Raw genomic sequence first — 22,199 nt, 5'->3', positions numbered from 1 at the left:
TTAAATGTCATCTTGGTCTTCCAGATCAGAATATAGAACACTTTTGTTCAATGTTTCCTAATAATCTCATGATGTAAGAGTTGATATGACTGTCTCACTGCTAAGCTGGCCCAGGCAGATAAAGTGACTTGCCCAATGCCCCTGGCTAGTGAGTAAGAGAATGTAATTAGAATCCAGGTCTTCTAAATCCTAGGCCAGTGTGGCAGTTTGATATTGCTTATGAATTCTAAAAATAGATATTGGATTATGAATGTAAACTGGTCTGCCCCTCCAGGCATATTAGATTATATTGGATTCAGAGGTTTCACTTTTACTTGATTAAATAATGATTAAGGCTTTGATTGGGCCATGTCAGTAGGACGTTACATCCCCACCCCCTTGGTAGGCAGGGACTCACAGAGAACAGACATGGCAGAGAACAGAGTTTTGAGTTTTGAGCTGGAGCCCGGGAAGTAAACACACAGGAGAAGAACACAGAAGAATAGAGACAGCTCCACAGACATGGCAGAAGCCCTGTGAAGAGACAAGCTATTTGCCTGACAGTCTACAACTGACCTTGTGGAGAGACACAAGCCTGAGCCCCGAAAGAATAGAGCCCCAGTGACAGAGACAATGCCTAGAGAGCCTGATGGCCTATAGCAGACATTGGAAAAAGCTGGGACCATGGAGCCTTAAGAGGAAGAGAAAGCTATCATGCTCCAACACGTGGCAACAGACTTTGGTCAGGGATGTAACTTACACTTTACGGCCTGGTAACTGTCAGTTTCTATCCCAAATAAATACCCTTCGTAAAAGCCAACAGATTTCTAGTATTTTGCATCAGCACCCCTTTGGCTGACTAATACAGCCAGAAACACTTTTCACAGCCCATAAAGTTCAATTTTTAGCAGCCCATGTTCAGGGAAAAATGCCTTTCAAAATGACAACTGTAAAATCCAACAATCATTGCTTTCTCAATAACAGGTACCACATTCAGATGCAGTGAATTTATTTCATTTTTATTGTTGAAAACAATTTAGTTTAATAATATACAAGGCCAGCAGTTGCATCCAACTAGGCCAGCTACACAATTATTATAGAAGAGACAACCTACTTCTAACTAAGTTTTCAAATCCTTTTCAGTGACCACTTAAGAATTTCATCTAAGCCATTTCCTTAGTGACAACCTGGGATGTAGCAGGCTACAAGGGCAAATGTCAACAGTAGAATTTTCTCTACTTAAAACTGTCATTAACTTATATATTCTTTACTGAATGCAGGGATTGGGCCAAGGTAACAGATTATATTATTTCAAGAGCCTCTGACATACTGAAATAAATTTCAATCCTTCTTTTTGGATACTAACAGAACTTGGTAATCTTATTTTTCTCTAATGCTTTGTAGCAAAAGGCAATGGCTCTTGGCCCCACTTTACTCCCAAAACATCAAATTCAGCAGGAAAAAGACTTACTCATTTTCCTACCAAATCTATTCTATAAAGATCAAGGGCTTCCAAGCAGTGAAGAGAAAGTTGGCATGCCCTTAATCATTCAGTTTCGTAACAAAAAAGCTATTTTCTTAAGTGTATATGGAAAATAAAAAATATTAAGAAAAGATGTTTTCTGACTCTTCATTCCTGTTGCCAACAATTCTGTCAGGTTACATTCTCAAAACACCTTCTCTTCCCATTGTCAGGTATCATCACCTGACACCCTTTTCAAATACAGAACAGTCTAATAGCAATTAGGAAAGATTTCATGTATTTCCTGAAAATGACAACAGGGAGTTACAGATTTTGAATGTTCATGAAATTGCTGACTATAGAAATAAGAAAATTATCCAGCCTATCAAATTGGTACAAGTACAAAGATTCTTCACCTAGACATGTTACCAAATTATATTTGACACAATCTTCCTTTTCTTACTTTTTAAAAAGATCTGATAAATTTTATTATCTCCATAGTATTTCCTTTCTTCTCCCCACCTCCCCCCAGCTGTTTTTGCTGTCTGTATCCATTTGCTGTGTGATCTTTTTTTAAAAGACCTATTTATGTATGTATGTATGTATATATGTATTCATTTCTCTCCCTTCTCCCCGTTGTCTGCTTTCTGTTTCCATTTGCTGCGTGTTCTTCTGTGTCTGCTTGTATTCTCATTAGGCGGCTCTGTGAACCAATCCTGGGACCTTCTGGACTGGGAGATAAGTGATCATTCTCTTGCACCACCTCGGCTCCCTGATCTGCTGCACCTCTTATTGTCTCTCCTCTGTGTCTCTTTCTGTTGTGTCATCTTGCTGTGCCAGCTCTCTGCATGGGCCGGCACTCCTCTGTGGGGCAGTACACACCACGTGGGCCAACTCATCACATGGGCCAGCTTGTCTTCACCAGGAGGCCCTGGGCATCAAACCCTGGACCTCCTATGGCAGACACGAGCACAAGTGCTTTAACCACATCCACTTCCCTGTGTGATCTTTTGTATCTATTTCTCTTTTTGCCTTCTTGCCTTTCTCCTCTAGGATTCACCAGGATTTGATGCCAGGGACCTTTGATTTGGAGAGAGGTTCCCTTACAGTGCGCCACCTCAGTTCCTGGTCTCTACCGTGCTCACCTTGACTCTCCCCTTCATCTCTCTTTTGTTGTGCCATCACCTTGCTGCGTAACTCACTTGTGCAGGCACTGGCTCTCCATACAGGCACTCATGTGAGCACTTGGCTCGCCGTGCAGGCACTCAGCTCGCCACATGAGCACTTACACGGGCACTCGGCTCGCCCCCGGCTCACCATGTGGACACTCAGCTCACTGCATGGGCACTGGCTCGCCATGCAGGAACATTTCTCTTCTCTTTTTTTCACCAGGAGGCCCCAGGGATCAAACCCAGGTCCTACCAAATGGTAGGCAGAGGCCTGATCACTTGAGCCACATTCGCTTTCCTACTGACTCTTCTAATTACTCTAACAAGACAATTTTTGAAAAGATAAATTTTAAAGAAATAGCTTTTTTGACTTTTTTTTCCCAGTAAAGGAAGGGTTGATGGTGGTTATCGGGACCTGGTGACAGGATTCTTAGCATACAACTCAGCTCTTTTAATTCCCATAATATCAAGTTTGGCTTATAATTTATTCCTGTTTGCATAACCTACATAGGGTCTTTAAGTGATCAGACTTGTAACTATTTATATTTGTCACCAGTGCAATACACTGAGGATATACCCAATTTTCATTAGTTTCATAACCCACAGATGCTTCCAAATATAAAAACATAATGAAGTTGCTTTATGGATACACTTATCTGGTTCCTTTAAGTTTTCTATATATTTAAATCCCTAGCATATATTTTCAAAGTGGAAGGAATTTGGGGTCAAAATCGTTGCTCTTCAAAACAGTCTGTATGTTTAAAGGGATGATAAATATCTTACACAGGATTTTCTATTCAGGACTTTCACAGAACTATTTGCCCATACAAAAGGAGTCATTAAAACATTAGACCTAAGTAAGTTCATACACTCAAATCTAACACAATGGCACAATTCTTTTTTAAAAATATGTATATAGATTAAGAGAAACTTCTAATAGCCCTTGATTTAAAATAGCTGAAAAATCAACAGTAGGCATGAGAAGGAAGAGCATTAAAAGATACTACAATAATTTTAGCTTTCTAGATGTGTTCCACCACCCCAATTCTTCCTTCTCTTGTCCCATTACTAGAAAATTATATCTCCACTGCTGCGTGGTGTGGAAAGAGCAACCAGAAGAATCTTCACCGGCCTGGGAAATCATAAGACCAACAGGTATATGAATACTTTCTCAAGTAGCTCTTGAACTACAAAGGGAACTATAAAAAGAAAAGGGAACACTTCTTTGGAAAACTATTTGATTTTGGTCGGGGAGAGGAGCAGGGGGTGGGGAACAACAATGACAGGACACCTAGAATCCCAGAAATTTTGCTTTAATCTAAGTTTTTTGCTTTTTGCTTCATGTTTCCTTTAAAAATTACTTAGTAAGAGTATGTAAGTCATAAGAGGGCAAATTTCTTAACACTTTTTACAATAGTACCTTTATTCCAGTTTATTTCAGTGATTACAAGGAACCACTTAACTCTGTATTTTGCTTCTTTAATCTTCATAATAACAATTCAACAGTTATCATCCTTATTGTATAAATGAAAAACCTGAGAACCATAAAGCATTGTTAATGTGTCCAGAATTATTAAGAGGTGGAGTGGAGATCTGAACACAGGCAGTTGAATTCTGAATCTCTGCTCTTTAACATGAAGCAATGTTGCTTCTATCTAAATGTGTGCACTGAAAGAAATGGTAAAATATAAATAGAAAAGAAAAATGTTCCAAAAACCAATGTTCACTAACCAAATATCAAAACTATTTCTAATTATTTTAACATATCTTTCTATATAACTCAAGTTACAAAGTCTTCAAATTTTATGCCCTGCTTTTTTCAAACATAATGTTTTCCCATTCTTCACAAAATTTGTAAAGAATACTGTATTAATGCATGTGGTAGAATTGATTTATTTCTTCCTCTAATGTTGGACATGAAAGTAATTTCTAATTTTCAGTAAATAATGCTATAACAAATATAACTGCATACAAAGCTTTTTCAGTATTTGGGACTACTTTCTTAGCACATGAATGAAACCAGAATTATGGGATCAAAGGGTGTGGATGATTAAGTCTCTTAATACATACTGGCAGGCTGCTCTACTAAAGAACTATGCAGATATACACTTTTACCTGTAGAATGAGTGCTCATATCAACTGAAAAATAAATCCTTGTTAATTAAAAAGGTGAAAAATAGGAAATTGTTTTGGTTCCTTTTTGTCCATTTAACATTGGAATCTGGATTATCTTCTCTTACTGACTGATGTGTTCTTCATATTTTAAACAATCACTTAATCCATTATATATTTGTATTCTATTTCCCATATTTATATTTTGACAACACTCTCTTTTAAACAATTGCTGTAAGCTTTTACAGAGCTACAACTAGTCATCTCTTTTCTTTCGCTATGTTTCAGATTAGAACACTGAAATCTGGTAAGTATTCGTGTTTGTTTTCTTCTGTAAATTATGATTTGAGTTTCACTCCTCTAGTGAATTATGTGGATATAATGTTGAGGGACTATACAACTTAAAGTCAAGAAATAAGACAATGTTAATTAACTACATAGCTCGATTCACTATATTTAAAAAAAAAAAAATCTCTAACCTACTCATGTAATGAGGTCTTATTTAGAAATGCTGGATCTTTCACCACATACTTCTTTATACATTTCCAAATACACACACATACACAGGACTAGATCAAGGACAGTTAAGATGCTCAAATAAAAATTTATATTATTATGCATGATTGTTCTGTAAACACACGACTTCTCTAACTAAAAAAAAAGAAAAATTAAGCAACCACCTTATAGAGGATGCTTCTGTTCCTGACAGAAACCTAAAGACTATGTGAAACCTGCCAATGAAATAACCTATATTTTGTTCGCCAAGAACCTATTATCTGTATTTATAGCATAATCTTTCTCTAAAAGGGCTAATATTTTCTATTCTGGAACTGTATCTATCCTGTCCATTCTTGGATCTCAAATTAGAATAGACACCGATAGTCTTCTACTCTTAACTATGCTCTGAAAGACTGTCAGAACAAATGGCACATCTTCCAACTCATGCTTGAGTGCCACATGGACAGTGTCGTCACCAAACCTATGCCTGAAAATCCAACTCTCCAGGGATCTCAAGGTCTGTTTTCAAGAACAAGGGGGAGTGCTACCTCCTCTAAAAAAGAACATAAGTAGACTTTTATGAATAACCTTAAAACAAAGTTGCTTTATCTTTTTATATATTTTTTTTATTTTTAAAGAAGCTTTAGATTAAATACATGTTACATAAAAAATATAAGGAAAGTTGCTTTATTTTGGTATCAAACACCCATTCTATTACCTTTTGAAATAGTTAGTGCTGGAGACCACTGTGACCGTAGAATATCAAGACAAATGCTGCCATTACTGTTGATATTTGGATGGTAAATTCTTGTTGTAAATGCAACCTACGGAAAAAAGGAAAACTTTGTAAACTTGTTTATTAATATCATAAAAAACACATAAAAAGCAATTGCCACATCTCAATTACCTTAGGTGGTTTGAAGGGATAATCTGTTGGAAAATGAATTGTCAAGAAAAATACTCCACCCTGGTAGGGACTGTCATTCTGTTGATGACAAGAAAAGTGGGATTAAAATGAGTAAATTACATAAGCTACTTATTCAGAAATTAATCTGAATACTTACTGGCCCCATTATTGTAGCTTGCCAATGGAACACTGAAAAAAAAGAGCAACAATAAAAAGTCACTATGGAGCAGTATCGACAATGTACCTGTAAACCATAACAATGAACCACTATTCTCCATCTAATCCCAGTACATTTATAAGCAATCTAATAATGAGTCCTGGGCAGGATGAGGAATTTAAACCAAGTGTAGATCTGGGGAGAGAGAAAGAGAGAGAGAGAGAGAGAGAGAGAGAAATGACTAGGATGATCTACAACTCTGATAAGGTACCCAGTTTAAAGCATCTTAAAAACTCATGTGAGGGAGAAAAACTTCTTAACAAGGCCCAAAGTTCTACTTATAAGATTAAAATGCATTTCCTTATCTCAAAGGGTAAAAATACAATAAAAAGTTCCAACCCTGATGTATTATACCATTGCATTACCCCTATACAACTACATATAATATACTCCCTTTTATAATGCAGGTATAATAGAACTGTAATGTCAAGGTAGACAACACTCCAATGAGTGCAGATTGATTTTTAAGTGACATATAGGTTCTCATGTATAGGTTTTTAGAATTATTGGTCCCTCAATAAAAAAGAAAATATCAGCTGAAAGCCCAAGATTTATTATAAACTTTATTATTATTTTTTTATTATAAACTTTAGAGATAATACCAGTAAGTTATAAACTTCTTTAATTGGAAATCTCAGAAACTGCAGAAAATGGTGCTTATTCCATTTTTTTAAGGTGGTACCATAAAATACAGCACAGAGATTAAAAAAACCCAGAGTTTTCACTTAGAAGTAAGTAAGTTACTTAGTAATTAACATTTATGCTAGGATCTGGGCAAGTTAAGGGAAGTTGTTTGTCACCGAGATTAAATCTGAACAACGCAAACCAGCTAGCTAAATCCTGTCACAAAGCAGACACATGAAGACTAAGAAGTCATACGAAAATCCACTGGATATCAGTCAAAGTCCTAAAGTTCTGTTTTAATTCCTGCATAAGACACTGTCCCTATGGTTGATTTACCCCTCACTGGGGCCTGAACCAACAAAAAGAGTCTGTTTATTTCGAATTAAAAAGGTAAGGCCCTCCCTTTTCCTAGATTACCCATTATTGATACTCAGAAAAATTCCTTTTTCTGCCACACAGTTTTTTATGGATTAAGTACTAAGGAGAAAGCCTCTTTGAACCACTAAGATTGGTTCTAGTCATTTCAACAAAGGACCTATAAAAAGCCACTAATGTCTTGTTTAGGAAAAAAAAAAAAAAAAGTGTCTCACTCTGTTTTTAATCACAAACGTGACAACTGGACTAAACAAAACATACTAATAAATGGAGTCAACAATCCCCATAACAAGGCTGACACACTATAAGAAAAAGGATGATGAAGCTACAGGTAAAGGACCCGTTTTGAGTCTTGCTCTTCTACTTAATCCTTTTATATTTACTTAAATTTCTGAGTGGCTGTAAATGGGAGGATAGAACTACATCTGCATTTCTCATCAAATCAGATAAGATAATAAATAAGAAGCACTTACACCACAGAACTATTGAGGAATACTAAGAAAATAAGTTTAAACTTCCATTTAACTATTTTAAGTTCTGTTTCTCAACTTTCTAAGAGGAATCCTTTTAAAGAAATAATTAGATGGAGGAATAGAGTATGGATTAGAGTGGACTTACTGGTGTTCTGCTGGGGAACTATTGTGATTAGTAAGGGAAGAAATTGTAGTACTGATGTGGAGAGGGTGGCCACGGTGGCTGCTGATCGTCGGGAGAGGAAAGAAGAGATATGGTGTGGGGGCATTTTCAGGATTTGGAGTCGTCCTAGGTAGTGCTGCAGGGATGGATGCTGGACATTGTGTGTCCTGTCGTGGCCCACTGGGTGGACTGGGGGAGAGTATGGACTACAATGTGGACCAATGTCCACATGCTGCAGCAGTTCTCCAAAATGTATTCGCCGGGTGCAGTGGATGTGCCACAATGATGGAAGAGTTTGTTAATGTGGGAGGGGTGGGGTGAGGGGTATATGGGGACCTCATATTTTTTTAATGTAACATTTAAAATAAAATAAAGCAGAAAAACACAAAAAAACAAAAAAGAAATAATCAGAACTTAAAGAAGTTATTAGAAAAATTTAAATCGACACTAATTCTTGGCTAAAGATAAAATACTTTTTTTCATCATCCTTATTCTTCATACTAACAGGAAACAAGTCATGTTCTGTGCTCCATATTAAAACCTACTAAAAATTGGACAACCTAGAATACCCAAAGGACTTGGAGCAGCAAAGCCAGCCAGCTAGCAACTAGAACGTTTACAATTTTGGAAAGGACACCCTTTCTAATAAAAGATGACAAAAGATCAATATTTTCAAGTAATACTGCAATCTTTTTCATATGCGGCACTCCAAAAAGTTAAAAGACAGCTTAGTGTATTTTAAGTAACATTCTTATGTTATTGAGATCTCTTACAAACAACATCAACAGATTTCATATGTAATTTATATACTACTAAGTCTTACTTGATTAATATTCCTAAACAGAACTAAATATACGTAAACCATTGGCATTCTAAATAAAAACCCATTAACACTCAACTGCTAGCACTTTTAACTTATTTGTTCTCACTGTTATAAATAGCCGACTCCTGTCACCAGAAAAAAATGAACTAACACATAAGAGTTAGGAGAGGAAAAAGGAAGAAAGAAATTACTAATGTAAGACAAGAGAAACCAATGATATTTATATCTCTTGTAAAATGATCTAGAGATAAACTAAAAATATATTGAGATGATTTTATATAACTAAACCAGTTGAAGAATCATCATTTAAGTCTTTATTCTGCCACGCTGGTTAAATGTAAGAATACCCACTGGAGTCATTGGCTTAGGTCTCCCTTTGGGACCCTCCTGGACTCTTAACTCTCCTAGGTGAAAGTATAAATAAGGAGGGAAGAAGGTAGTGAAGGAATATTTAACCTGTCTCAAATTACATTGGTTCTTAAAAAGTTCAAGAACTATTAGAAGCACCATGCAGAAAGAACTCCAAAAATAGTTACTGGATAAAATACTTGGCCATAAGCATAAAAAACTGCCCTAACAAAACTTTTATTTCAAGATCAATCTTAGGAGCTGTTCAAAATAAAAATTCATGGTACTGAATTAAAAACCATTTTGATTAAAAAAAGGAAAAGCAACAAGAACAAAAAACCACTATCACTCTTACATAAACTGAAAACTACAACCTGTCTTATGAAACTTTAAATATGAAGTTCACAGCTCAAATGATTACCCTTTAATATTCTGGGTGAAGCCTGTAGGTTAAAAGAGATAGTGAGAATATTTGTTACAGTATGAAAATGTATCTTAGAACACCTACTTTGGTGTTCAAAAGAAAAGAAAAGCTGATGATATGACCAATTAGCCTTCAGCTTACTTCCTTCAGGAAGTACATTTCTTCCTGCTTATCAGATTTTTGCAAAAAAGTGGGAAAAGTTTTAATGGTGTGTTAAAATCTTGACTTTTAAAAAAGTTTCTCACCTTTTTGTGAGGTCAACTATTTTTGATAAGAATTTTCATAAGGTTAACTAATTTTCGACAAGTTGAGGTCAATTTTTTATGCCATCTGATTTTTGACAAGGGTGTCAAGTATATTAAATGGGAAAAAATAGTCTTTTCAACAAATGGTGCTGGGAAAAATTACTATCCACGTGCAAAAGAATGAAAATGGGCACTAAACCATTTATAAAATTTTACTCAAAATGGATTGAGGGCCTAAATATATGAACTAAAACCATAAAACTGATAGACGAAAACATAGGGGAAAAGCTTCAAGACCTTGGACTTCTTAGATATGACAACAAAGCACAAGAAATTAAAGAAAAGATAAATTGGACTATATAAAAATTGAAAACTTTTGTGCAAAGGACATTATCAAAAAAGTGAAAAGGATCACCTACAGAATGGAATATTTGGAAATCATATTGTCAGATAAAGGTTTACCACACACTGTATTAAGTAATTCCTACAATGATAACAAACAGACAAACACAATTTAAAAATGGGCAAAAGATCTGAAGAGATATTTCTTCAAAGAAAATATACAAGGAGCTAATAAACACATTCAACCATCATTAGCCACTAGAGAAAACTAGTTTTCTGATTCAACTTTGGAGTCTCTTTGGTCAGGTGCTACTAAATTGTCAATATAGTAGTACCTTTCCAAAGAAAGTAAGAGTAGTCTATTCCTTAGCGACAGTATATATTCTTTTTTTTTTTTAATATTACTTTTTTTCCCCTCTCCCCTTCCCCCCCACCCTGGTTGTCTGTTCTCTGTGTCTATTTTGCTGCGTCTTCTTTGTCCGCTTCTGTTGTTGTCAGAGGCACGGGAATCTGTGTTTCTTTTTGTTGCGTCATCTTGCTGTGTTAGCTCTCCATGTGTGCAGCGCCATTCCTGGGCAGGCTGCACTTTCTTTTGAGCTGGGCGGCTCTCCTTACAGGGCGCACTCCTTGCGCATGGGGCTCCCCTACGCAGGGGACACCCCTGCGTGGCACGGCACTCCTTGCGCGCATCAGCACTGCACATGGGCCAGCTCCACACAGGTCAAGGAGGCCTGGGGTTTGAACCGCGGACCTACCATGTGGTAGACGGACATCCTAACCACTGGGCCAAGTCCGCCGCCAGTATATATTCTTTAAACATGGTTATCTAGATATTATTTGCTGGTAAGAATTACACTTAAAAGTTTGTGGGTGTTTGAGAACATTTGAAGAAGGATATTAAAAACAAACTAAACCTTCCTTGTAAGTATGAGCCAGTGGAAAGGCAGGCAGACAGACACACACCATCATCTTTAGTATCATCTTACTTAAAGGACAATAGCTAGCTATAGGTAAAAACTCAGATATTTCACTCTCAGGAAAATACCCCAAAGGGTAGGAAAGACAGGTAGGAAGGGACCAGGTCAAATAATATCTGGCGAAGAGGTTTAAAATGATAATAAACAACAAAGAAGATACGGGATGACGTTGAATTGCATCTTTCATGGGCAAGGGTAAAATAAACAGTGCCTCTTCCTTAATGCACAGTTATCTCTTCACACAAAATAACCTTTAAAGATGTATATTCCAATAAAAGAAAACAAAAACAACAAAAAAAAGATGTATATTTCTCTGTCCCAGAGTTCCCTAGAGACAGACTGTTATGCTTCATCATTCCTTTTAATACTTACTATCATCTCCAACAGGACCTGCTGAACACTGTGCTGGGGGATCTCGTGCCAAGTCATTTAATTCCTTAAGAAAGAAGAAAATAAATTTATTCAACATATATGTAACTTTTATCCATTAATAAAATTTAACTGTTATTCTCTGTCTTACCAGGCAAGCACTTTTAAGAGTACTCCTTCACAAAGTCAGAGAGAAATAGACTGAAGCTTTAAATTATTTCAGATTCTTAAAGTGCGTGATTCAAAAAGTAAATCATTTTTGCTTTGTACAAAGTTCAATAGGTAAATCAGTAAAGTAAACAGGTATAATGTAAGGTAGATCCACACAGACTATCTTAAAGTAAATTTTTCATTTATTATTATTTTTAAAAGATTTATGTCAATTTTTATACCACAAAACTATTAGGCTATGGTTGGGACAAGCTCTTCAAGTCATAAATGATCCAAATTATACTGGACCATCTGACAAGATGCTGTTATGTTTTCAGTTGATGTCCACTACCAGGGTTCCAATGCTAGTGGGGAAAAAAAAAAAAACCTAAAAAAGGCTAACTAAAGTAATAAAATCTATTATAAAGCTTTAAAATCAGAGACTGATCAACTTGTAGTAATGTTCTATAACCAGATGCCAGTTTCCTTAGCCATTTTAGCGTAAGTAAAAGCCCACAAATCTGAGATTTGTTATTGGATGCAGATGCCTGAGAACCACAAAGCAGGAGGAAATCATGTTATATCCCCCCCCCCCCCCGTTCCCGTCAGTATGCTCTGGGGAAGGGCTGGTTTTAAATTGTATTCTAAAACTATAGCAGTAAAAACAGTAAAATCAAATACCTTAAAGTACAACAAAAACTATTTAGAATCCTAATAGATTATATAAAGGTGATTTTATGATTCAAAATATGTTTTTAAAATTTGCACCATATATTTGCTCTGTAAGTCAGTTCCTTAAAGTTAACCTATTCAACCACTCTGGGTCATCAATTATGCTGTTTGATCCTATTTGTAAAACTGGAGTACAGAGCCTAAGTACAGAATTAAAATATTCTTTAAAAAAAGGTTCAGGGATTGAGATGAAGATTAAATAACATTTATTTTCTCAAGTATCCCAAGTTTTGGATTTGTGTCTCCCTTCAACAGAGATTCCCTGCTCATCTCAAGAAAAAAAGTAATGCTCTACTGGACAATTCCCATTCCCAAATGCTGTTTGTAATACAAGCCCATGTACGTAAGAATACTTACTTGATTAAAACATAAAAGTTTTTTATTCCCTTTTACTGTTATAGCAGTAGGCTATAGTAAACCTACATAAATATAATATAGTAAAATAAATGTAATAATAATATAATATAATAAATACAATACAATATAATACAAGCTATTCTGAAGTTCTATGTTCAATAAATGAAATTTTACTTGTGATTCATCCTTAAACTTAATTTTTTACTCCTTTCGAATTGCGTCACTTTCCCCCCATCCATTTGAAAGATAAAATTTATCTAAACTGAACATAAGTCCATTTCATGAGCATGTGTGATAAAATGAATTTTAAAAACCTAACCCAAACTTAGGCTAATAGACATTTAACACACTTATTCAACAGTTCATTGGTGCAAAGCATAGACATGGACTCAAGGGAGTTGGAGGGGACTGACTACAAAGGGATATGAGACTACAAAGGGATGTGGGAGGGAGAATGATAGAAATGTTATATATATATATATGTTACAAGTTGCACTAATTGTGCATTTGTCAAAACTCAAACTGTACACTTAAAATTGGTTAATTTCGTTGTAATATATATCTCAATAAAGTTGTTTATTTAAAAAAGAATATTTCTGTTCATCTTCTTGTATGTATAAAATATCCATGAAAACCACATAACAAACTAGTTAACAGTAGTTGCCTCAGTAAAGAAAGGTTGCTTTGAGGGAGAGGATGGAAACTATATCTATCCCTTTTATACCTTATGAATTTATAGCAAGGATATGTATTGCCTAGTTGAAAAATTAACTACTCTTTCCATCTGTAAATTTTTGTTAAAATAAAATCGCTATTGGGAAGTGGATATGGCTCAAGCAATTGAGCTCCCGCCTACCAATTGGGAGGTCCCAGGTTCGATTCCCAGTGCCTCCTAAATAAGACGAGTAAGACAGCAAGCTGATGCAACGGGCTAGCACAGCAAGATGATGCAACAAGAAACACAAGGAGGAAACATAATGAGAGATATAACAAAGCAGGGAGTGGAGGTGGCTAAAGTGATTAGGTGGCTCCCTCCCACATGGAAGGTCCTGGGTTCAGGTGCCTCCTAAAAAATTTTAAAAATTAAAAAAAAGGGAAGATGAGCACATAACATACACAGCAAGTGCAAACAACGAGGGGGTGGGGAGAAATAAATAAATCCATAAAAAAATAAAAATAAACCAATACAGCTATTAAAAATTGTTACCATCTAGAGGGTAATCAAGTGAAAACCCAGTTAGACTGAATAACCAAACACAGAACCTACAAAATTGATGTCTCTACATCAAGATGAAAACTGAAGTTAAATCTTAAAATTTAATAAAGGCACTGATCTACACAGAACACTTGTAGAGAAAAAATACTCGAATATATCAGGCTGTTTTTAAAAAGGGCTTAAGAGTTAGCTTTATCATTTGGCTATATACCTACACATTATTTTCTTCTACTTTCTATTCTAAGAAAAACTATATTCAAAATAATCTTGTATATCATATAGCCAATTATACATTACTAGGCTAGGACAAAACGTAAAACCAAAGAATTGTTTATTTAAAACTTTTTCTGTAAAAAAAGAGTGGTAAGAGAAATAAAGTACATATAATTAAATTTAGGGGAAAAAGGGCAGAGGAATGAATCTTGACAGTTAAGATAAAAAAATCTATTTCAAAAAAGCTTTTATATTCTAAGCTTTTATATTCTAACCTTGTAATCCAAACAAAAATTTAAAATAAATGTCTTATTTTGGGAGCAAACTAACTGAAGAGCTCTCAACTTAAAAAAAATTCATTAGTTATTGTACACACACTTCTTTTCTATGTGTACAGCAGAACCAAAATCTTTGAAGATTAAGAATTATAAATACTTTTGATTCTCTGCAACTTTCTTCAGTGTTTCCTATATGTTAAAATAGTTCCCAAACAAGTTATTTTCAAGTAAGATTTAATTTGCTATAAACTTCTAAATACATTTCCTATTAGCCTTTTTTTTTTTTTTTTTAAAGCTCAGGAACATCATTTCTAATGCAGACACACAGGGATAGTAACAGTGCCTTATACTATTCTTTAAGAATAGCTATTTTCCAAAGGATTAGCCCTTATTTAAAACGGACCACTATTAAATAAAATAGAACACTAAAACTTCCAAAAGCCTCAGATATTTCTGTATTACAAAACAAAAGGAAAGGAACCTTCCTACTTTTGAAGATTAAGAAATCCTGCAAGGGATATATAGATTTTACCTTTCATTGTAGCCCTAAGTAGCCAAGTAAGGACATTAGTTGGGAAAAAATAATGCTTCATTTGGCTCTTTTTAATGACCCTCCTTCTCCAATCTTAACAATCATGAAACATAAAGATGGCATGGAATAGAGATTTGCTTTACCATTTTGGTGTTCACCCTATGGCATAAGGTGAAAAGAACAAGATGGGAAACTGTGAGTGGTTATTATCAACTTTCTAGAAAAACTGCTCAAAAGTAAAGTTTTAATAGTTTTGCATATTGCTATACAAAAATCAAGGGTCTTTGATACTGAGAATCAGCATAAGAAAAAATTTAAAAGATACTATGGGGAAGCAGACATGACTCAACTGACAGAGCATCCGCCTACCATATGGGAGGGTCCAAGGTTTGATACCCAGGGCCTCCTGACCCGTGTGGTGAGCTGGCCCACGTGCAGAACTGCCACACGCAAGGAGTACCGTGCCACGCAGGGGTGCCCCTGCGTGGGGGTGCCCCATGTGCAAAGAGTGTGCCTTGTAAGGAGAGCTGCCCTGCTTTAAAAAAGCACAGCCCGCCCAGGAGTGGTGCCGCACACAGAAAGCGCTGACGCAGCAAGATGACACAACAGAAAAGAGATGCAGTTTCCTGGTGCCACGGAGGGTCCAAGTGGACATAGAAGAACACACAGCAAGTGGAGAGAGAGAGCAGACAATGGGGTAGGGGGAAGGGGAGAGAAACAAATAAATCTTAAAAAAAAATAAAAGATACCAGTAACAGAATTATAATTTCAGAGTCAAAGAGATCATCTAGACCTACTCCCAGTTTTATTAACAACAACAAAATATATATATACAAAGTACCTAACTCCAGGATATGTTGTTAGTAACCACCAGCATAAGGACTTGGCAACTTTTGTCCAGAACTAAAATAAGAAAAATATATAATCAAGAAATGCCTGGGAAGCTATAAGTTACCCAGATATTAAGCTGAATCTCTTTTATAATTACTGAACTGCAAAGAAAGCACATTTAGACCAGTAGATACCAAAATCAGGGTCCTGGCAGCAACAAAAGCAGCATCTGGAAACTTATTAGAAATGCAAATTCTCAGACAATAAATACCTCAGACCTACTAAATTAGAATCTGGAATGGATGGAGCCTAACAATCTGTTTTAACAAGACTTCTAGGAAATTACGATACACACTCAAGCTACCTTTGCATTTGACAAGTTTACAATGCAAAAGAAACAAAAAGTAATGCTGGAAAATTTGTCTCCAGCAAGTACTGAAGGGAAGGAAAGGGGAAGGGAAGGGAGAACTGAAGGGAAGAGAAGGAGAAGAGAAGGGGGAAATGGTAGCATAAAATAAAGAAACGAAAAAGGAGTAAGAAAGATAAGATGTGTTCCAGATATTCAAGACAAAATGAATGGAAGTAGTCGGTCATTATCATAGTACCATATTCTCTCTTCCCTTCTAGATTATTTTTTAAAACTTGGGAAATAATAGTGATTCATAGTTATTTTACATAAGGTATGAAAGAAAGAGTTTAACTTCTGACACCCTCAGATAATAGAATCTCACAAATTACTTGGAGCCAGAAGTAACAAATACCCTGAATTTAGTGTTCACCATTCCCATGCATTCTTTTTTTTAAAATTAAGACTTATTTTAAGAGGCACTGGAAACCGAACCACAGTACCTCCCATGCAGAAGGGAGGTGCCCAAAGGCTTGAGTCACATCTATCCCCTGCTTTTTGTGCCTCTAACTGTATTTCCTCATTGTGTCATCTCATCATGTCAGCTAACTCATGCCAGCCCCTCAAGTCAGGGATTCCCATATGCCCCCCTCCCTCTCCCTCCCATATTAACACACCCTTCATTAGTGTGGTACATTTGTTACAATTAATGAACCCATACTGAAGCACTGCTACTAACCACAGACTACAGTTTACATTACAGATTACACCCCGTCCCATACAATTTTGTAAGTTATGACAAAATATCCAATTGCCTGTACCTGGCATTGCAAATCCAATGTTCCCAAAATGTCCCCATATTACACCTATTCTTCCCTCTCCCATCCCTCCAAACCTCTGGTGGCCACTGACTTTACGTCAATGATAAGAGTTCTTCCACTGCTAGAATAGTAAGTCTATAGTAGGATAATAATTCTACTTTAGTCTATTGTTCATTCTCCAATCTTGAGGATTTGGGGATGGTGATGCCCACTCTGCTTCTAATTGAGAGAAGGCTTAGATTCAGATGGATAGAACCGTCTTGCTTGAAGTTGCAGACACACTCTGCTCCTTGGGATGGGTGTTGTCCATCATCATCTCCTTGTTAGTTGTCCTGCATGAATGAGTCCAGTGAACTCAAGAATAGGTGTTGCAACTCTGCTGAATTTCAGGGCTCAACTGGCACATGGACAGACTAAATAATTAAGTTTCTGGGACATGTATTTATCAAGTATAGTGCTAATTATAGGTTCAAATAAAAGGGGCTGAAGAGCCATGTGTAGAGAACCTATAAATGAGTCTGTTACATTGGGGACTATAAGTTCCAAAGTAAGGCCCACTGATAGGATGTCAAATTCATGAGCCGCCAGTGATCCTCCCCTGCCACTGCTGTGACCCTTCTGTGTCTCTAGGAATTACTTACTCTAAGTATTTCATATAAGATAAACCATACAATATTTGTCTTTTGTGTTTGGCTTATTTCACTTAACAAGTATTCAAGGTTCATCCGTGTTATAGCATGAACCAGCACTTCACCTCTTTTTTACAGTTGAATAATATTCTACTTTATGGATATACCACATTTTGCTTAATACACTCATCTGATGGACAAAAGTTGCTTTCCTTTTGGCTATTGTGAGCAATGTACAAATTTATGTCCAAGTGTCTGCTTTCAATTCTTTTGGGTATAGTCTTAATTTGCCAAAGGGCTGCCAATGCAAAGTACCAAAAATAGTATAGCTTTTATAAACGGGATTTATTTGGGGTAAAAGCTTACAGTTCTGAGGACATGAAATGTCCAAATCAAGGCATCAGCAGAGATGCTTCCTCAGGGTCCTGCCAAGTAGTGAAGCAACATGGTTACCTATCTCTGTTGAGGTCTCTGCTTTCCCCTCCAGAATCAACTGCCTTCCGGAACTCAGCTGTGGGCAACCAGGCACAGGGCTTGTCTCTTATTGGGTCTCCTCTCTCAGTTCCAGTTGCTCTGCTTTCTTCCCTGAGTTCAGCAGTGAGCTATCCAGGCATATGGCTCGTCTCTTCAGCCCTAAGCTACTCCCCAGCCTCTGGGGGCTTCATGTTTAAGCTTTGGCTACTAGTGATCTTCGAGTCCTCTTTCACATTGCAAGGTCAAAAAGGGCAAAGCTCCCTTTTCCTGTCTCTGTCTGTCTCTCTAATATCTCTCACAACAACTCAACATAATGTCTTCAATGTTCATCCATGTTGTCACATGAACCAGAACTTTATTCCTTTTAATGCTAAATAATAGTCCATTGTATGTATATACCACATTTTGTTTAGTCATTCATTGGTTGATGAACACTTGAGTTGCTTCCATCTTTTGGCAACTCTGAATAATGCCACTATGAACACTGGTGTGTAAATGTCTGTTAGAGTCCCTGCTTTCATTCTTCTGGGTATATACCCAGTAGAAGGATTGGTAGGTCATACGGAATTCTACATTTAGCTTTTCTAAGGAATTGTCACACTGCCTTCTACGGCGGCTGCACAGTTTTACATTTCCACTAATAATGAATGTTTCTAATTCTCCACATTTTCTCCAACACATGTAATTCTCCATTTTTTAAAATAGTAGCCATTCTAGTCGGTGTAAAATGGTATCTCACTGTGTGGCTTTGGTTTGCTTCTCCCTAATAGCTAACGATGTTGAGCATTTTTTCATATGATTTTTGACTATTTGTATATCCTCTGTGGAGAATTTTTCAAATCTTTTATCCATTTTAAAAATGGGTTGTCTTCTTATTGTTGAGTTGTAGTAGTTCTTTATAAGTTCTGGATATCAGATATGTGGTTCCAAGTATTTTCTCCCATTGAGTAGGCTGTCTTTTCATTTTTGTGTTGAAGTTTTTTTTTTTTAAAGATTTATTTATTTATTTAATTCCCCCCCCCTCCCCTGGTGGTCTGCTCCTGGTGTCTATTTGCTGTGTCTTGTTTCTTTGTCCGCTTCTGTTGTCGTCAGCAGCACGGGAAGTGTGGGCGGTGCCATTCCTGGGCAGGCTGCTCTTTCTTTTCACGCTGGGCGGCTTTCCTCACAGGCGCACTCCTTGCGCGTGGGGCTCCCCCACGCGGGGGACGCCCTTGCGTGGCACGGCACTCCTTGCGCGCATCAGCACTGCGCATGGCCAGCTCCACACGGGTCAAGGAGGCCCGGGGTTTGAACCGCGGACCTCCCATATGGTAGACGGATGCCCTCACCACTGGGCCAAAGTCCGTTTCCCTGTGTTGAAGTTTTTTGATGCATAAAAATTCTTAATTTTCATGAGTTCCCATTTATCTACGTTTTCTTCAGTTGCTCATGCTTTTGGTATAAGGTTTAAGAAACCACTGCCTAATGCAAGAGCCTGAAGATACTTCCCTACATTTTCTTCTAGGAGTTTTATAGTCCTGGTTCTTATAATTAGGTCTTTGATCCATTTTGAGTTAATTTTTATATATAGTGTGAAGTAGGGGTCCTCCTCCATTCTTTTGCATATGTATATCCAGTACTCCCTGCACCATTTGTTAAAGGGACTATCCTTCCTATTTTGGTATATTGGCAACCTTGTCAAAAGTCAATTGGTTATAGATGTCTAAGGGCTTTATTTCTGAACTCTCATTTTGATTCCATTTGTCTATATGTCTATCCTTGTACCAGCACCATATATTTTAACACTGTAGCTTTCTAATAAGCTTTAAAGTCAGGAAGTGAGTCATCCAACTTCATTCTTGTTTCATGGTTGTTGTAGCTGATTTCAGGGTACCCTGAAATTCTATATGAATTTGAGGACCAGCTTTTCCATTTCTGTAAAAAGGGCTGCTGGAATTTTGGTCGGGATTGTATTGATTTGTAGATATCTTTCAGAAGGATTGACATCTCAACAATATTAAGTCTTCCAATCTATGAACATGGGGTGTCTTTCCATTTCTGTAGGTATTCTTTAATATCTTTCAGCAATGTTTTATAATACTCAGTGTCTGTAGCAGTTTGATAGGGTTATTAATTAAAAAAATAGATACTGGATTATGTCTGTAATCTGGTCTGTACCTGGATGTGATTAAATTATGACTAGGGCTTTGATTGGGCCATGTCATTAGGGCACTGAGTCCCCACCCCTTAATGGGTGGGGACTCACAGATAAAAGGCATGGCAAAGACGGAGTTGAGGGTTTTTGATGTTGAGTTTGATGCTGAAAGCTTAAGCTGGAGCCCCAGGAAGTAAGTAAACAGAAGAAATAGAGGCAAGTCCCAGGAAGACAGCCGCTCTGAGCCTAGGAGGAAGCAAGACCCTGGAAGGGAGGAACCCAGGAAGCCTGAACCCTTGCAGATGTGGGCAGCCATCTTGCTCAAACATGTGAAAATAAACTTTGATGAGGGAAGTAACTTATGCTTTATGGCCTGGTATCTCCAGGCCTATAGGTAAGCTCCTATCCCAAATAAACACCCTTTATAAAAACCAACCCATTTCTGGTATTTTGCATCAGCAGCCCTTTGGCTGACTAATACAGTGTCTTTCACCTCTCTGGTCAAATTTATTCCTAAACATTTTATTATTTTAGATGCTATTGTAAACATTGGTGTTTTCTTGATTTCCTTTTCAGATTACTACTAGTGTAGAGAAACTAATTTCTGCATGTTAATCTTGTAGTCTGAAATACTGCTGAATTAATTTATTAGCTCTAGTAGCTTTCCTGTAGATTCTTCGTAATGTTCTATATATAGGATCATGTCATCTGTGAATACAAATAATTTTTTAAGTCAACATTGACTTTCTTTTCCTTTCTTAAGATTTATTTTTTATGTATTTCTCTCCCCTCCCCCCCCCACCCGCCGCATTGTCTGCTCTCTGTGTCCATTTGCTGTGTGTTCTTCTGTGTCCATTTGCATTCTTGTCAGCGGCACTGGGAATCTGTGTCTCTTTTTGTTGCATCACCTTGCTGCGCCAGCTCTCCGTGTGTATGGCACCACTCCTGGGTAGGCTGTGCTTTTTTCACGTGGGGTAGCTTTCCTTATGGGGCACACTCCTTGTGCATGGGGCTCCCCTATGTGGGGGACACCCCTGCATTGCATGGCACTCCTTGTGTGCATCAGTACTGCGAATGGGCCAGCTCACCACACAGGTCAGGAGGCCCTGGGTTTGAACCCTGGACCTCCCATATGGTACACAGACACACTATCAGTTGAGCCAAATCCGCTTCCCAGAGTACAGATAATCTGACTTCTTCCTTTCCAATCTCAATGTCTTTTTATGTCTTTTTCTTACCTGATTGTTCTGGCTAGAACTTGCAGTACAATGCTGAATAACAGCAGTTAACAGCAGGCATTCCTGGTCTTGTTCCTTACCTTACGGGGGAAGGTTTCAGTTTTTCACCATTCAGTATATTTGCTGTGGGTTGTTTTAAATACCTTTTATAACACTGAGAAAGTACTCTTCTAGTCTTAGTTTCTGAATGTTTTTATTTTAATAATGAAAGGATGCTGGATTTTATCAAATGCTTTTTCTGCATCAATTGGGATGATTGTGTGTTTTCTTCCTTTCATTCTATTAATGTGATGTATTACATCAACAGATATTCTTAAATTGAGCCATCCTTGCATTCCTGAAATAAACCCCACTTGGTCAGAGTGTATAATCCTTTTAATAAACCTATTGGATTCAGTTGGAATTTTTCCATTTCATTTAGGTTTTCTAATTTGTTAGCATATAATTTTTCATAATACCCATTCTCTTATAATCCTTTTAATTTCTGTAAGGTTAGTAGTAATGTCTCTTATTTTCATTCCTGATTTTAGTTATTTGTGCCTTCTTTTTTTATTTGTCAGTCTGGCTAAAGGTTTGTCAATTTTATTGATCTTTTGAAAAAGTCAACTTTTGGTTTTGTTAATTCTCTTATTACTTTTCTACTCTATCTCTGCTCTAATTCATTATTTTCTTTCTTCTACTGACTTTATATTTAGCTTACTTTTCTAGTTCTAGTTTCTTTAGGTATGAACTGAAGTTACT

At 36.8% G+C, this 22,199-nt stretch overlaps 1 protein-coding gene across 2 annotated transcripts in view; it reads right to left on the bottom strand.

The window, feature by feature from the left end:
- Positions 1 to 22,199, bottom strand: part of UBE2D2 (ubiquitin conjugating enzyme E2 D2) — a 69,710-nt gene that overhangs the window by 3,457 nt on the left and 44,054 nt on the right. For both annotated transcript variants that reach the window (XM_058279654.1, XM_058279657.2), the window contains 4 exons: positions 11,511 to 11,574; positions 6,285 to 6,316; positions 6,128 to 6,205; positions 5,939 to 6,044 (listed from right to left, as the gene is read on the bottom strand). In XM_058279654.1, coding sequence (XP_058135637.1) covers positions 5,939 to 6,044; positions 6,128 to 6,205; positions 6,285 to 6,316; positions 11,511 to 11,574 — 280 coding nt within the window. The remainder of the gene's footprint in view (positions 1 to 5,938; positions 6,045 to 6,127; positions 6,206 to 6,284; positions 6,317 to 11,510; positions 11,575 to 22,199) is intronic.

This window comes from Dasypus novemcinctus, chromosome 2 (assembly GCF_030445035.2).
Source record: "Dasypus novemcinctus isolate mDasNov1 chromosome 2, mDasNov1.1.hap2, whole genome shotgun sequence".
NCBI lineage: Eukaryota > Metazoa > Chordata > Mammalia > Cingulata > Dasypodidae > Dasypus > Dasypus novemcinctus.
The sequence above is the reverse complement of the archived record's forward strand: the minus strand, read 5'-3'. Positions and strand labels throughout refer to the sequence as shown.